General features: G+C 44.6%; 1 protein-coding gene across 10 annotated transcripts in view; it reads left to right on the top strand.

Moving 5' to 3' along the window:
* Positions 1–15,091, top strand: part of TOM1L2 (target of myb1 like 2 membrane trafficking protein) — a 429,404-nt gene that overhangs the window by 267,549 nt on the left and 146,764 nt on the right. For all 10 annotated transcript variants that reach the window (XM_085628956.1, XM_085628954.1, XM_085628953.1 and 7 more), the window contains exon 8: positions 9,534–9,667. In XM_085628956.1, coding sequence (XP_085485082.1) covers positions 9,534–9,667 — 134 coding nt within the window. The remainder of the gene's footprint in view (positions 1–9,533; positions 9,668–15,091) is intronic.

The following is a 15,091-nucleotide window of genomic DNA, read 5'->3' as shown; positions in this document are numbered from 1 at the left end:
ATTGACCAACAAAAACCAGATTCTGTTGTAGCACAGGCAGCCCAGCATAGTTCAAGAATTCCATCTTCTCCCCTTTCTGCTCCTCCAGATAGGGACAGGAGACGCCTCAACAGTATTGGAAAAAAGTTCTCTACAGTGGCGGTTACCACTGTCTGAGCAGCAAACTCCTTGGCAATTCTGGGGCGTTACAACCTCCAAATGTGGTCAGACATCTCCACATGTATTGACCTGTTAGCGGAAGATGCAAAATTAGAAGCACGAAAGATACTGCAGGAGGCAAAGAAGATTTCAGCAGAAATAATAGACTGTGCCATAGATGTGTCATCCACAGGATTTCGACAGCTAGCCGGGGTAGCAGTCCTCAGATGCTAGGAAAGGATTAAAGCTACTTCTTCTGCACTGAAATTCAGACAAAAATTATGGACATGCCATATGATGGTGAATTATTGTTTGGCAAACATGTTGACGACACGCTCCAGTCCATCAAGACTGACACCGAGACAACCAGGTCTCTGGGCGCTGTCCAATATAAAAGGCAGCCCTTTCTGGGAGTCAGAGGTTGAGGAGGTTATCATCAGTACAAACAGTACCAACCCTATAAAGGATAATTTTACTAGACTACTGTCCAGCAACACCAGCAGTCCTATAGGCAACCTCCATCTGCAGCATACAGAAATCCTGCTGGAGGAAAGTCTTCCTATAGAGGCAGAGACACTGCCAAGAAGCAGTGACCCCCTCCCCCCCCACCCCCTGCATGTGCCGGCCTCCACCTCCACCTCAACTACTCACATTGGGGCAGAATTTAGATCACGTCAGACCGGTAGGTCCCAGATATCTTCTCAAAGGGGCATACCCGGTAGTTTCAGCAGACCCCACTGAATGTACTACTGCGAGGACCATCACCTTCCCACTTGAAAGAGCTCTTATCGCAAATAACCGCAATGATACGCAAAGGAGCAATAGAAATTGTACCGACGACTTAGAGGGTAATCGGTTTCTACTCTCAGTTCTTCCTAATACAGAAGAAGACGGTAGACTAGTGCCCCATCTTTGATCTTCTTCAACTCAACACGGTTCTGAAAAAACAGTCATTTCGTGTCATCACTCTTCTGGATGTGCTACACCTTCTAAATCAAGGGAATCGTATGACGCCTTGGATCTCCAAAATACCTGCTTTCATGTCCCAATCCATCACAAGCACAGAAAATTCTTGCAATTCAGGGTAGCTTAAACCCACTACCAATTCAGGGTGTTGCCTTTCAGTCTAAGTTCGGCACCTCAAGTAATCACAAACGTGTTAGCTCCGGCGGCAGCATAATCTCAGGCAAGGAGGAGTCCAAGTATTCACGTATTTGGACGATCGACTAATAAAGGCAAGCACATCACAGCAAAGAGCAGAAGATACAACATGTGTATCTGTTTTCCCTGCCTTAGGCCTTTCAGTCGACCACTGAAAGTCGCTCCTTACGCCTACAACCACCATCGCCTTTTTGGGAGCTGTGCTGGATACAATCCAAGTAAAAGTCTTCGCCTCCCACACGAGACAGGAAAAGATTTGCAGCCTAGCACAGCGCCTCACCAAAATAAGGTCCTCTTTTGTCCGTCTCTACAAGTCTTTTCTGGGGATACTCGGCTCATGAATTCCCCTCATACCAAATTTCGGTCTCTACATGAGGTCACTTCCGGAGGACTTGGACACCCAGTGGCTACAAACCATCGGCTTTTTCAATGTTCTCATTCAGATTACATCCACAATGAGGCAAGCCATGCAGTGGTGGTCACACACACCCAACATTTCCGAAGGCCTAATTTCTGATGCAGATTCTGGACAGATGCATCCCTCGAGGGCTGGGGCCCTCATCTCCAGGACTTGACGGTCAGGGAAAAATGGACTGCTCAACAAACACCTCATATCAACATTCTGGAGCTAAATGCCATCTCATTGCCAGTAAAATCCTTCCTAGCCAAAATCACAGGATCCTCTGTACTCATCTGAACCAGCAATACCACGAGTATGCACTACCTGGACAAACAAGGCGTAACACGTTCAGAGTGCTATCCCTTCAAGCGCAAGAGATATGGAACTAGGCCCTTCGACACTGAGTAACTCTCAGGGCAGGACATGTGGCAGGCGTATCCAACATCTTTGCAGACTCGCTAAGCAAGACCAGCACGACCTGCCACGAATGGGAACTAGACCAGCAAACTCTAGACCATCTTTTCCATTGCTGGGACAAACCAGGCTTAGACTTGTTCAACGAGTGAGAACAGCAAATACCAGTTCTTCGCCAGTTGGCATCCACAGAAAAGAATGTGGGGAATACATTTTTGATCAGATGGTCAGGAATTTATGCTTTTCCCGCGATTCCACTGATATCAGAGTTTCTAAAGAAGAAAAGGAGAAAGTCCTTCTCATATCCCCCAGGTGGCCCTGCCAGTTTTGGTTTACAGGGCTCCTGCTCCTCTTGGAGCAGCCTCCCATTCAGTTGGAACCAATACCGACCCTGGCCAGGTCCATCATCCCAACCCAACATCTCTTCACTTGCCAGCCTGGCTCCTAAGTTCCATGAATTTGCCAAACTATAAATTCCCTCCATACTCGCAAGAGCACAGACCATGAATAAAACATATAAACTTAAGTGGAAGAGATTTAGTATCTGGTGTATGGACTCCATCATCCATTCTTTCGCATCATCACAGAAGCAGACTTTTCCGTATCTTCTTCACCTAGCAAAATCTGGTCTTTCTCACTTGTCCATAAAAGTCCATCTAGCAGCCATTTCCAGGATTTGTAGAACCAGTAAATCTCCATTGTTATGGTCGTCCTCGAGAATAATAAAGCAACTCCTTAAAGGACTGTTCAGAATGTTTCCTCCTGTGAAAATTCCTCCTCCTCGGCATCTAGAAATTGTATGGTCAGAACTGATGAAACACCTGTTTGAACCAATTCACAAAGAGGAGTTAAAGTAAATTTCCTGGTAGACAGCATTTCTTCTGGCACTTACTTCAGCAGAATGGGTGAGCGACATCCAGGCATTTACGATCAAACAACCTTTTCTCCACTTCAAAACTTTGTTTGATCCTCAGGACAAATCCTAAATTTATTCCAAAGGTCCCATCAGACTTTCACCTAAACAAACCAGTCATATTGAGAACGTTTTTCCGTAATCCTCAAACACCAGCAGAAAGATCATTACATTTGTTAAATGTGTGAAAGTGCCATCTTTCTTGCATGGTATGCCCCCACTTGTTGCTGAATTGCTGATGTACTTTGACTGAGTGTGTCCTGGGCTCCTGCCAATCAGGTGCCTTGGGCCTGTGTTCCTTAACTAAAACTGCATTGAAGCCTAAACCCAATTGGCATCTCTGGCCACATGTCAGCCCCTGGTAAATGGTACCCTAGGTACCCTGGGCCCTGTGACCAGAGAAGGCCCCTAAGGGCTGCAGCACTTATTGTGCCACCCTTAGAGGCCCCGTGCCCTGAGACACACACTGCCCTTGCAGGCTGAGTGTCTTGGTGCAGAACAAAATAGAGTCGACATTGCACACATCCCTGTGTGCCATGCCCACAAACACACTGCCCTGGCATACCTCAGTCACCCCTCTAGCTGGGTGCCCTATACCAGTGGTGTGGGTACAGGTGCATGAGCCCTGTACCCCTACAGTACCCAGGTCCATTCCTAGGCACTGTAAGTGCAGTGCTGCCATTAAGAGTATATGGTGCTGGGAAATCGTTATCACGAACTCCACAGCACCATGATGTCTACACTGAAGACTGAGAAAATTGGTATCAAACTTCTCAGCACATTAAACCCACACTGATGCCAGTGTGGACTTTAATGTAAAATGCACGACAGAGGGCAACTTAGAGTTGCCCCCTGAAACTAACCAACAACCCGTGTCCTGACTGAGAGGCTGCATAGGCTGCCACCCAGCAGACATGTTGCTGGACCCCTGGGTAGAGAGCCATCCGCTCTTGTGGGTCTGCAACAATGCACCTCTTGGGCGAGGTGCTAGGTCTCCTCCCCCAGGATGGGCAGGGGAAGCTTCAAAGGCATGCCGCCTATGTGAGCTTCTCCAGGCCACTTGCTGTACTCAGCAACTGGCCCCCACCGGTTCTGACCCCCACTCTGGCAGGAAGATCGGCGGGAAAACCCAAGTGAGGAAAGGGGGTGTGACAGCCTCTGCCAACCCCACCCCTCAGGTGGGGGAGGCGAGGTGAAGCACAACTCCGGGCTCTTACCATCTTGAGGAAGGGGAGCCCTACCCAATCAGGACTAGGCTCCTACCCCCCTTCCACTGGAGAGTGGCAGGATAGGGGGTGTACCCATCCCAGGGAAGGGACCCATTGGTCCCTGACCTTTACCTACCTGTAACGCCCCTAAATTTAGTATTTAGGGGCACCCTGAACCTTCCTTCAGCAGATCCCGAAACAAGAAGAACAACAAGAAGAAAAAAGACCTGCCGTGCAGCTGCTAACAAGAGGACGACACCAACTGACTTGGCACCAGCCCTACAGGCCTGTCGACCCTCGAACCTGCTCCTGTTAAATCCCGGCATCTCCAGTGGTCAGCAACCTCGAAATCCCCGGAGGACCTGACTGCCTTGCTCATCTAAAAGACTGGGACTCCCACGAGCAGTGGTCCTGCTCCAAACAAGCAACAACTCCTGGTGCCCAGCCAGGAACCGTGAATCCAGCACACTCTGCACCCGCCGAGCCCGGCCTGTGCCTGAGTGAACAAAGACCACAATGACTTCCCCCCCGGCGACTGTGACCAAGAATCCAGCACCCAAGGACCCTCCTCGACGCTCCTGACTACGCCTGCAGCCTCAATACCAGGGACCCCTCCAACCGTGACCAGCAGAGGGTAAGATTTCCCGATGCCAAAAGACAACCCTGCACCCGGCGGCCCCCTGTGTCCAACTCCTGGGTGCCTACCTAACCTACAGTTTCCCAACTTACCTCTCGAAGTGGTGGTCGCACCTGAAGAATCTCCGTCCCCGAGTTTGCAGCCTTTGTTCGTCTTGCAGCTTTCCCATTGAAATCTATTGAGCGCCCAACAGCTCAAAAGCACCCTGCACCCAGCCGCCCGAGTGCCCCCGGAAGTGCAACATCTGCCCTATCCTACTTCCTCACTTGCCCTGTGTAAGAGACCAGGAGCTCAGCTCCCACAGCCGTGTGGCCTGCCTGCTAGCAGCCACCAACCAAAGGCCCCCTGCCCGCCATCGGCTCACATTGGACCTAACTCTCTCTGCACCTGGCTGCCCCTGTGCCGCTGAGGGTGTAACAACTGTACCTACCTGACCCTGGGAGACCCCTGAGTCTGTGCCCAGAACCGTAACTCTGCCAGTTGAGTACTTACCTGAAAGCCGATAACCTACATTTTCTCCATAGGGTAACATTGACTGGTTTCACTTGGAAATTCTTCTGTCGAGTTTTGAAACTTTAAAATATTTACAAAATTACTCACATGTTATCAGGAAAGATCCCAGTGCTGGATCTTTGTGCCCAGCACTGACCCTACAAAGCAATTACAACTATGATTTTCCGATAACCAAACTTTTCTCAATAGGATAACATTGCCTGGTTTTTGGAACATACAAATATTCCTTAAAAATCGCCTGTATGACAAAAACGATTTCTTTCAACTGTTTGCAGGAGATGCACCAGGGCTGAATCCAGGATCCAGCCCTGAGTAAGAAAAACCTATGCAAAGTAATTGATATTGCGTTTACTTTAAAATCCCCATAGAGTTAAATGTTATAATTGTGTTCAACTTGTGTTGCCTATTGCAACAACTGTAACTATTGCATTTAAAAGTCTATTGCTATATGAAAGGTTTTAACTACAGCATCTCATTCTGAGAAAGTATGTTGATACCTACTTGTGGTTCTAAAATAAAACTACTATATATTTTTATATTCAAAACAATTGGCTTCGAGTTCAGTTATTGAGTGTGTGAGGTCATTTGCTGACTGAGTGTGTCCAACAAATGCTTTACACTGTCCTCTGATACTGCCTTACTGCTCGACCAAGCTACCACTTTAGATAGTAAGGTTATATCTAACTTTAGCCTCTGCCAAACCTCTGGGGACTGTGGACTCTGTGCACACTGAACCTTACTTTGGTGCAGTATATACAGAGCCACTTTCTTACATTAGATATCAAAAGATGTCTCAAGTTCTACATACACAAGCCTAACAACATACACAAAGCAGATCAGTTGTTTGTAGCCTACAGGATCCTCGAAAAGGGGTTTCTTGTTTCTAAGCAGACTATAGCAAGACGGATTGCTTCTGCCATATAATTTTGTCATCGGCAAGTAGGAAAACCTTTAACTGCTAAGGTCAAGGGCCACTCCACCAGAGCTGTCTCCATCTCCATCTCCACAGGTCTCTTTGCAGGTGTGCCCATTTAACGAATATGCCGAGCAGTGACCTTGTCTAGCAAGCACACTTTTACTCAACACTACTGCCTTGAAGCTGCAGAAAAAAACTGATGCAGCAGTAGGACAAGCAGTTCCATGACATCTATTCCAATAAGGTGCGCCACTATTCTTCCTACCTTCCACTACCATATTCTCACTGTACGTTTATACTGCGGTGTTTACTGTTAACTATTCTGATTCAAGCATGTGAATCTATGAAAGATCTACTACTGGAGAAGAAAATAAGTTACTTTCCTGTAACTGTGGTTCTCCAGTATTGGTATCTTTCAAAGACTCGCATGCAACCCACCGTCCTCCCCATAGAGGCTCCCCTTATGTCTTCTCGTATATATCTCACTTGTGCTAGAAAATCAGAGATACTGAAGCCTCTGTGGTGAAGGTTCTAAAGGGTGCGGTCACCTGATTGGCTGAACTTTGGGTCATTTCTAATAACACTAATAAGCTATTAAAGTGAATGTCTTTTGCATCAACTTCAAGGTAAATGTTTGATTTGCTGCTTTCTATGATATCGTGGAATGCCCAATTCAACATCGGGGAATGATTCAAGCATGTGAATCTATGAAAGATACCAATACTGGAGAACCATAGTTACAGGTAAGTAACCTTTTCTTCCTTTCCGACTCACTGCCCATTTCACCTATATCAGAGTGACTTTCGGAGGACTATTTGTCCATTTTGCTGTAGGAAGTCCATGCTCTTATGGCAAAATCAGCCATAGAGCAGGTCCCAACCCCAGAAATCGGAAGTGGGTGTTACTCCCCCTATTTCCTAGTACTGAAGAACAACGGAGGCCGTCAACCTATTTAAGATATTAGACCCCTCAACATCTTCCTTTGCAACAGTAAATTCAAGATACTCACGCTGGCCCAGGTTCCCTCTTCCCTGGATCCAGGAGACCGGATGCAGGCATTGGACATACAGGACACCTGTTTTCAGGTCCTCGTCCTGCCAGACCACAAATGCTCCCTTCGGATTAAGGTAGCTTGCAAGCACTTGAAAGCATTTTCAGTTTACTGTCCTCCCCTTTGGTCTCGCCAATCACCAGCAGGTGTTCATGAAGATAATGGTGTTTCTTTGCATACCTGAGAAAGTCAAGGGTACCAGTCTTCCCCTACCATTATGACTAGCTATTTTACGGCGGGCTTGCCACAGTCCTCTGTAGACCACCTCTGGACAACTGTGAACCTACTTGCATCTTTGAGGTTCACGATTATTATGCTGAAGTCACTCCTGACTTCTTTTGTTGAAGCCATCCTGAATACAGTGCAATTTTGAGATTTTCCCCGGAACAAGGAGTCTAGGACATTTGGTCTATGATTCTGATGTGGCAGCCTCAGTCCTGGGTCTTTGAGGTTGGCTCTGAGGATTCTGAGACTGTTAGCCTCCGAAAGGTTTGTGATACCATTCTACTGGTGCCAAGGCTGCTACCACCGCATTAGCACATTGACTGCCTGTCCTGTATACATGTGAGGCTGTTACGTGGGCGCCAGTGCACACTTTAAAGAGGCACTACTGCCTTGATACCCAGGTCTGCCAGGATGGACAGCTTGGACGTTTGCTCCTACAGGAACTTTTTGTTCAAGTCATTCCACAGCCCCACCAGCAAAGGTAGTTCTTTGGTATCCATAATAGAGGTGAGTAATCTGCTGTTAAAAGTATCACTCAGTAGACCAGGGTACATACCTCCGGTAATGCTTTTTATAGTGGATACTCTATCTAACTGCAGATTCCTAACTGTCCCTCACCTTCCCTTTCTGTAAAATGGAATCTTTTCCTTCTTACAGAAGTCCCAAGTTGTTGTGCTCCACTTCCGAGGGCACAGGCATTGTCCAGAAAGAAACTAACATCAGTGTGCTCTGGTGATATACAGCTGACGTCTTTACTTCCAGGGTGGTGTGGGGATTGATGAGGAGCCACACACCACCACCTGTTGGCACACAGGAGATATACTGAAAAATCTTCCAGATCCAGTCTGGCAACTGATATTATTCTATATGTGAGAAATCTGGAGTTAAACAGAGTATCTTGTTCAATTGGGCCATGCTGTGTATGATCCAAATTGTTCTAGCTGAGTTGGCATTTGGCAATTTTTGAATCCGTTCCAAGTCCTACCACTTAGTGGCTGAAATAAGCACATCTAGTGAATGTGAATGAGCCTACGAGTGGGTAGTAACAGTTATCGGAGAGGCCACTTTAGCCTTAAGAACCCTCCTCTTTTTTTCAGGTCTGATGTTAGTCAAAAAATGTTGGTTTTCCTAAAAATATGTATATAATGCTCTTACTTATAGGGGTATTAACCCACCCCTCTTCATCCATTTATCTGTTATTGTATCATCCAGTTTTTCCTTCCACCCACCCAAGCATACAGCTTGGGACAATGGCACTTCAGCCACTGGCAAACTTAGCTGTGAGTGATGACTTTCTGCCCTTTTGCTAGAAGAACACCCACACATAAAGTAGTTCCATTCAGTGCCAGGGAATACAATTTCAATGTGTGGTTTTTTTTTTTAGACCAAAATAAATTTTTCCTTTTAGCCAGTGCCTTTTTTTGTGTGTTGTTAAAGGCCCAGCGGCTCCCCCAGCAATACATTTACACAATAACCATTACCAAACAACAGCATATATCAAAGCAAAAGGCTGGCATCAAATGCTTTGCCTGACCTTGTTTTACTTGGTTTTTCTCCTGCCCCCCTACATTTGCTATTGAGGCATCTCACTACGTTTTGCACCTACTAAAGATTTTGGTTATAAGTACCACACCTTTCACTGCAAACCGATTTGTTTTCAAATAAAAAAAAATACTTTTCAGTAATGCAGAGATATGTGACACCAAAGTATCTTTTAAACATTCTAAACAAGCCTCTCACTAGTGTGTCAAGGCAATCTGAATTTGCTAGTGTGTTGTATACTGAGCAAACATTACTGAAGGGATTTTGTTATCTGTTTCTTTTTACACGTTTCAATCGGTAATTTGCTTTTAATTCGCATTAGTTGAAATATAAAATCTGTTCTGAAAAAACAGCTGTTTTTAAAGAAAATTGAACAAATCAGTGCTATGCTGTGCTTTCTTCTTAAATAACACAGGAGCTGAACAGAACTTGCCGAGCAATGCAGCAAAGAATAGTGGAGCTCATCTCGCGCGTGTCTAACGAAGAGGTAACCGAGGAGCTGCTGCATGTCAATGATGATCTCAATAACGTCTTTCTCCGATACGAAAGGTGAGGTCCCTCTGGTAGTCATCTTTGCTTCTTAGAAATAGGCCCTCTTGTTTCACCAATTAAACACAGAAAATATATATTCCAGGGTTCAGGATGGATAATGCAGCTGGTTTAGTATTCAAATATATTTTAATTTTATTTTCAGAAATCTATATAACCCATGGCGCTACTTTGTGCATTTTGTAATTGGCCACCACATACTGAACACATACCTGCTATTTCATGTATCATATGCAGTCCACCTGGTGATCAGACTGTTTGCAATTCAGTAATACAGTTCAGTACATTAAATGTTGTGCAGCAAGACAGACTATAGCCCAGTCATTAATGATCTGACCATGACAGTAAAAAAGGTTGTGAAAAGCAAATAAGCAGTATAAGTAAAATTACCTACTAAGCTCATATAAGAACCACTCATACATAATCTCCAACTGATATCTCTGACTGATAGAGAGGTAGGTATAGTGATTAATATCTCATGCTTTCCTACCTTTAGATTCAAAGTCCCTCTACGTCCTTTTCTTTTGCTCCCTCTTCCTGATTTTGAATAGACACCGAGATATTCAGTTTGATTACTTATTGAATGGTTTCTGGTGTGCCCAAAGGGGGTTGAATGAAATTCCAGCCATTCTGCAAAATCTTCATTTATCGTTGCATAGCCCTCATAATGTTATAATATACAAAGACTTTTGCAACAAACTCCTGTTTTTTGGTCGCATTGATGCTTTCTACTTTTTCTGTTTGGGAATGAGGTCAGCAAACAAGTGCAGTCCACTTTTCCCTTCATTCTTTTCACAATTATTGGTATGTATTTGTCATCTCAGGGTTTAGTGATGTGTTTGACCCACCAACACAATAGTATCTGGTTTTCTCTCAAACATAGATCCTTGCACAGTGGGGGGAGATTGGCATGAACCAAAATAGAGGTGCAGGTGGTAGAACACTTAATTATTGGGCATTTCACTTGGTCCATGTTCTGCAAAGGATAGTCAAATATATTGGAGAACGCCGAGCTAGGTATAGGCTCAAACAAATGATGGACTTTGGCTTCTTGCAGAATATATTAAACTGGAATGAAATTGACAAAAGTGACCAACAGGGAACCAAGTAATGACCTCTTGCAATGTAATCAGACCATAAAGAAGTAAAGGTTTTGTACAACTGTGCAGGATTACCTAGCATGTGGATCAAATAGGGAGAAAGTTCAGGTGTTAGACTTTCACAATGAAAGATGACTGCTGAGACAGAAATTATATCAGATATCTATTGGAAATGGTATTAAGTTTCTTCCTAATAATCATCTGAATATGACACTGCATTCCATTTGACAATAGTGTGGTCTTTATTTAATAGTCCAAAATATCTGACAGAGCTGCACCTTCCATGTCAAGAGATTTTTGGCATTCCTTATCCTTTCAGTGAGTGATCCAAAAAAGGGAATACTTCCACGGTTGTTCTCCCGTTCTAAGCAGTCTTTCAAAGCCTAACGCTCTTAGTGAGCTGTCTGAAAGTGAACAACTAAGAAGAACACACATTATACCACATCACTCCATGCAGTAGCGAACCACGAGCTGCAACACAACACTGTATCCCACTGCATCACCATGACACCCAATGCAGTACCTCACATTACCTAGTGCTAAACCACAGTGAATGAATAACAGCATATAGCACCAGTCCTCGTTACACTGTTCAAGGCCCATCCCTCTTTGTCTCACCATACAGTATCGTCTCCACAAGCAACACAGTTTTATACCATAAACCACACCAGAACATCAAACATGTCACTGCAGCTAACCATACTGTGTCTTAATATACATCACCATCCACCACCATTTTTAAGCGCATCACACCACATCACAGTATATCATTGTATACAGTAACCTATCTACCAACACTATGCACCACAATCCTTCAGCACACGGAATACACCACACCGGATCATACCTCACTAATTTGCATCATGTTAGACCATATCACGCTAAGCGCAAGTTTCACCACCTCGCACACTTGCCACACATCCCCTTTTTTAAAATACCCCAAAAAGACGGGACGCTCAGACCTATACTGGACCCACGCCCTTTCAGTTGTTACATTCTGTCAGAGCACCTTCATATGGTGACACCTTGGAATAAAATACCTCTACTGGAAGAAGGCAACTTCATGACGGCACATGGCCTGACTGACACATTTTCCTATACTGATTCTCCCTGCACATCGCCAGTACCTGGGTTTATGGTAAGTGGAAGTCATTACCTGTTCAAAGGTCTGCAGTTGGGGGTGAAAACAGCCCAAGAGTGTTTACCAAATTCCTAGCAGTGGTGGCAGCTCATTTGAGTAGACACAACATTCATGTCTTCCTGTATGTTGACAATTGGATGATCAAGAGTTCAACACGACAAAGGTGCCTGCAGGATACGCAGACCACCATCAATTCATAACACAAAGTGGGTTTTACCATAAATGCCGCCAGATCCCATTTACAATCTCTCCAGATGCAGCCATATCTAGGAGCAATCCTCAAATCGGTCTCAGCCACAGCATACCCCAATGCCCTGAGAGTCCTCAATCTCCAGAGCCAAATGCCAGGCTCCACATGCAGCCTTACATGAGCCTCTAGAATCTCAGTGGTCACAAGCAGGGAGCAGTTTAGAGGATCTAGTGTTGATTCAGTCCAGGGTCCATCAGGCATTGCACTGGTGGGGCATGGAGAATCTCCTTATGGGCAGATCTTTTCTGGACCCAATCCCGCAAGTGACTATCGCCACGGATGCATCACTCATTCGGTGGGGCGCACATATGGAGGACTTGACTGTTCAATGCCCTTAAACCGATCATCAGCAATGCTACACATCAATGTGCTGGAACTCATAGCAGTTTAGATGACTCTAAAAGCCTTCCTTCCCCATTATATCCAAGAAGGCAATTATTTTATGGATGGACAAGATGACGGCAATGTATTACATTAGGAAATGAGGAGGAACACACTCTATACAGTTGTCGTAGCTGGCAATGATCATTTGGCACTGGACTATCCACCATCACATCCACCTCTTGGCAGAGTATCTCCAGAGAGTGGAAAATTCGGTGGCGGACCTGCAGAGCAGGTCGCATCACCAATCCCATGAATGGAAACTCCACCTCAAGTCCTCTACTACTACTTCAGCGTGGGGGATTGTGGGCGTAGATCTGTTAGCCACTGTAGAAAATGCAAATGCCAAAACATCTGCTCCCAGTACCACCATCCACAGTCCCGAAATGCTCTTTGGATGAGTTGGTGAGGGATATTTGCATATGCTTTTCCGCCTCTCCCACTCATTCCATTTCTTGTCCAGAAACTCATACCTCTCTCAAGATCATTCTAGTAGCGCCCCAACATACCAGACCACCTCACTCACAGCAATGTCAGGCACCCAAATCCTAAACAATTCCACCTAGCAATCTGGCTCCTGAAACCATGGAGTTTGGGTGCTTACAATTGCCTCCGGAGTGTATGGACATTCTACGGGAGGCAAGACACCCCACATCAAGAGCTTGCTTGTTATGCAGCTAAGTAGAAGCATTTTGTACACTACTTTATAGCTCAGCACATAGACCCTTGCGCTCCTACTATACAACAAATAGAATGCTACTTGTTACACCTACAAAAGTGGCTACGATTGTGGCTTATGTGCAGAACCGTGATCATCAGTCATTTTTTCAAATTCCTGTTATTAATGCTTTTATGGAAGGGTTGAAAAGAATAATTCCACTACGTGCACCACCAGTGCCCTCTTGGAAGCTGAATGTTGTTTTTACAGGGTTGATCGGCACACCTTTCGATACAGTGCATATTTGTCCACTACAGTTCCTGTCTTGGAAGGTTGCTTTCCTACTATCACCTATCTAAGAAGAGTTAGTGAAATATATGCACTTGCCATAGGTTTTTCAAGATAAAGTACGACTGTGTACAAATCTCAAATTTCTTCCCAAGGTAATCTCTCCGTTCCATTTAAACCACACGCTGGATTGACCTGTTTTCTTCCCAAAGCCAGAAACTGTGGCAGAGAGCCCTTCATACTGTAGATGTTAAAAGGGCATTAATGTACTATATTGACAAAACTAGACCCTTTAGGAAAGCACAACTTTTTGTGGCTTTCTCAAATTCAATAAAGGGTAAAGCAATTTCTAAACCAGGTATTGCACAATAGATTGTGAAATGTATTAAAATTTGCTACATTAAAGCCAAACCTACTTAACCAACAGTTCCACGCGTGCATTGTACGAGAACGAAAGGTGCTCTTTTGGCTTTCCTGTGCAACATTCATTACGCTGATATCTGTAAAGCAGCTTCTTTGTCAAATCCACACATGTTCACTAATCACAATTTCATGGATGTCCAGGCAAGACAGCAATCCCTTGTGGGACAAACAGTCCTACAGACTTTTTTTCAAGCATCTGCACCATCTGTTACCTAGAGCCACAATGTGATGCATAGCATGTGTATCTGCAGCCAACACATGCTACGAGTGGGGTAGAATACTTAACAAGTAAGCATCTGTTTGTAGCGTGTAGTGCAGCATATTCACATGCAACCTCCCTGGTAGGCATGTGCCTGTGTCAGATTTACATGTACTATTCACTGTAGATACAAATATGTACATATTTCTTAGTTTATTATACACATGTTCATGCTTTTAGAGTAACTTCACTAGCTGCATCCTGATTCGCCCTTATGGCGGGAAAAAATGAACAATCTAACAATGGAGTCATTGGAACATGCACATTCTCTTGAAGAGGAGGAAACTCAACGTCACATCGGTAATATAAAGACTTCTTCGAAAAAAACATTGTAGAGTCCGAGCTCAGCACTAGAGGGCAGGAGAGTGCTTAGCATGTGAATCTGCAGCACTACACCTTACGAATAGATGCTTAAAAGGTAAGTAACATACTCTGTTTGAAGGAAAGTGGAAAGACCTATAATCTTTCTTTACTATCTATATTTCATCACATTAGGTCATTTACACTGAAAAAGAAAATAAGTCATATTCTTGTGGATGTAATTTGAAGAAAATGACCAAGAGGTGGAGGGCTAGACCTCTTAAGCAAGAGTATTACTTTTATTCGGACTGCGTCTCATTAAGTCAATACTGTTATCTTCAAATGGATGACAAAATGCCACTTTAGTAGATACACAAATTATGCAAGTTTTGCCCCCCTTTTCACCCATTTTCCTGCATTTCTGTGAGGAAAACGTCTCGATTTTTGTGAAGAGCCACAAATTACCTACATCACATTTTTCCACTGAAAACGTACACTTTTTTTGCAATGTGGCTAACTGATTTATTGGTCCCTAGCACGCGACAGGGAAGGGCCCAAAACGCAACATGGACACATCCTATTTTTCCAATGAAAACAAACCCTTTTTTTGCATTGTGGCTAGTA

Source organism: Triturus cristatus, chromosome 10, assembly GCF_964204655.1.
Source record: "Triturus cristatus chromosome 10, aTriCri1.1, whole genome shotgun sequence".
Classification (NCBI taxonomy): domain Eukaryota; kingdom Metazoa; phylum Chordata; class Amphibia; order Caudata; family Salamandridae; genus Triturus; species Triturus cristatus.
This window is presented reverse-complemented; position numbering and strand designations above follow the sequence as displayed.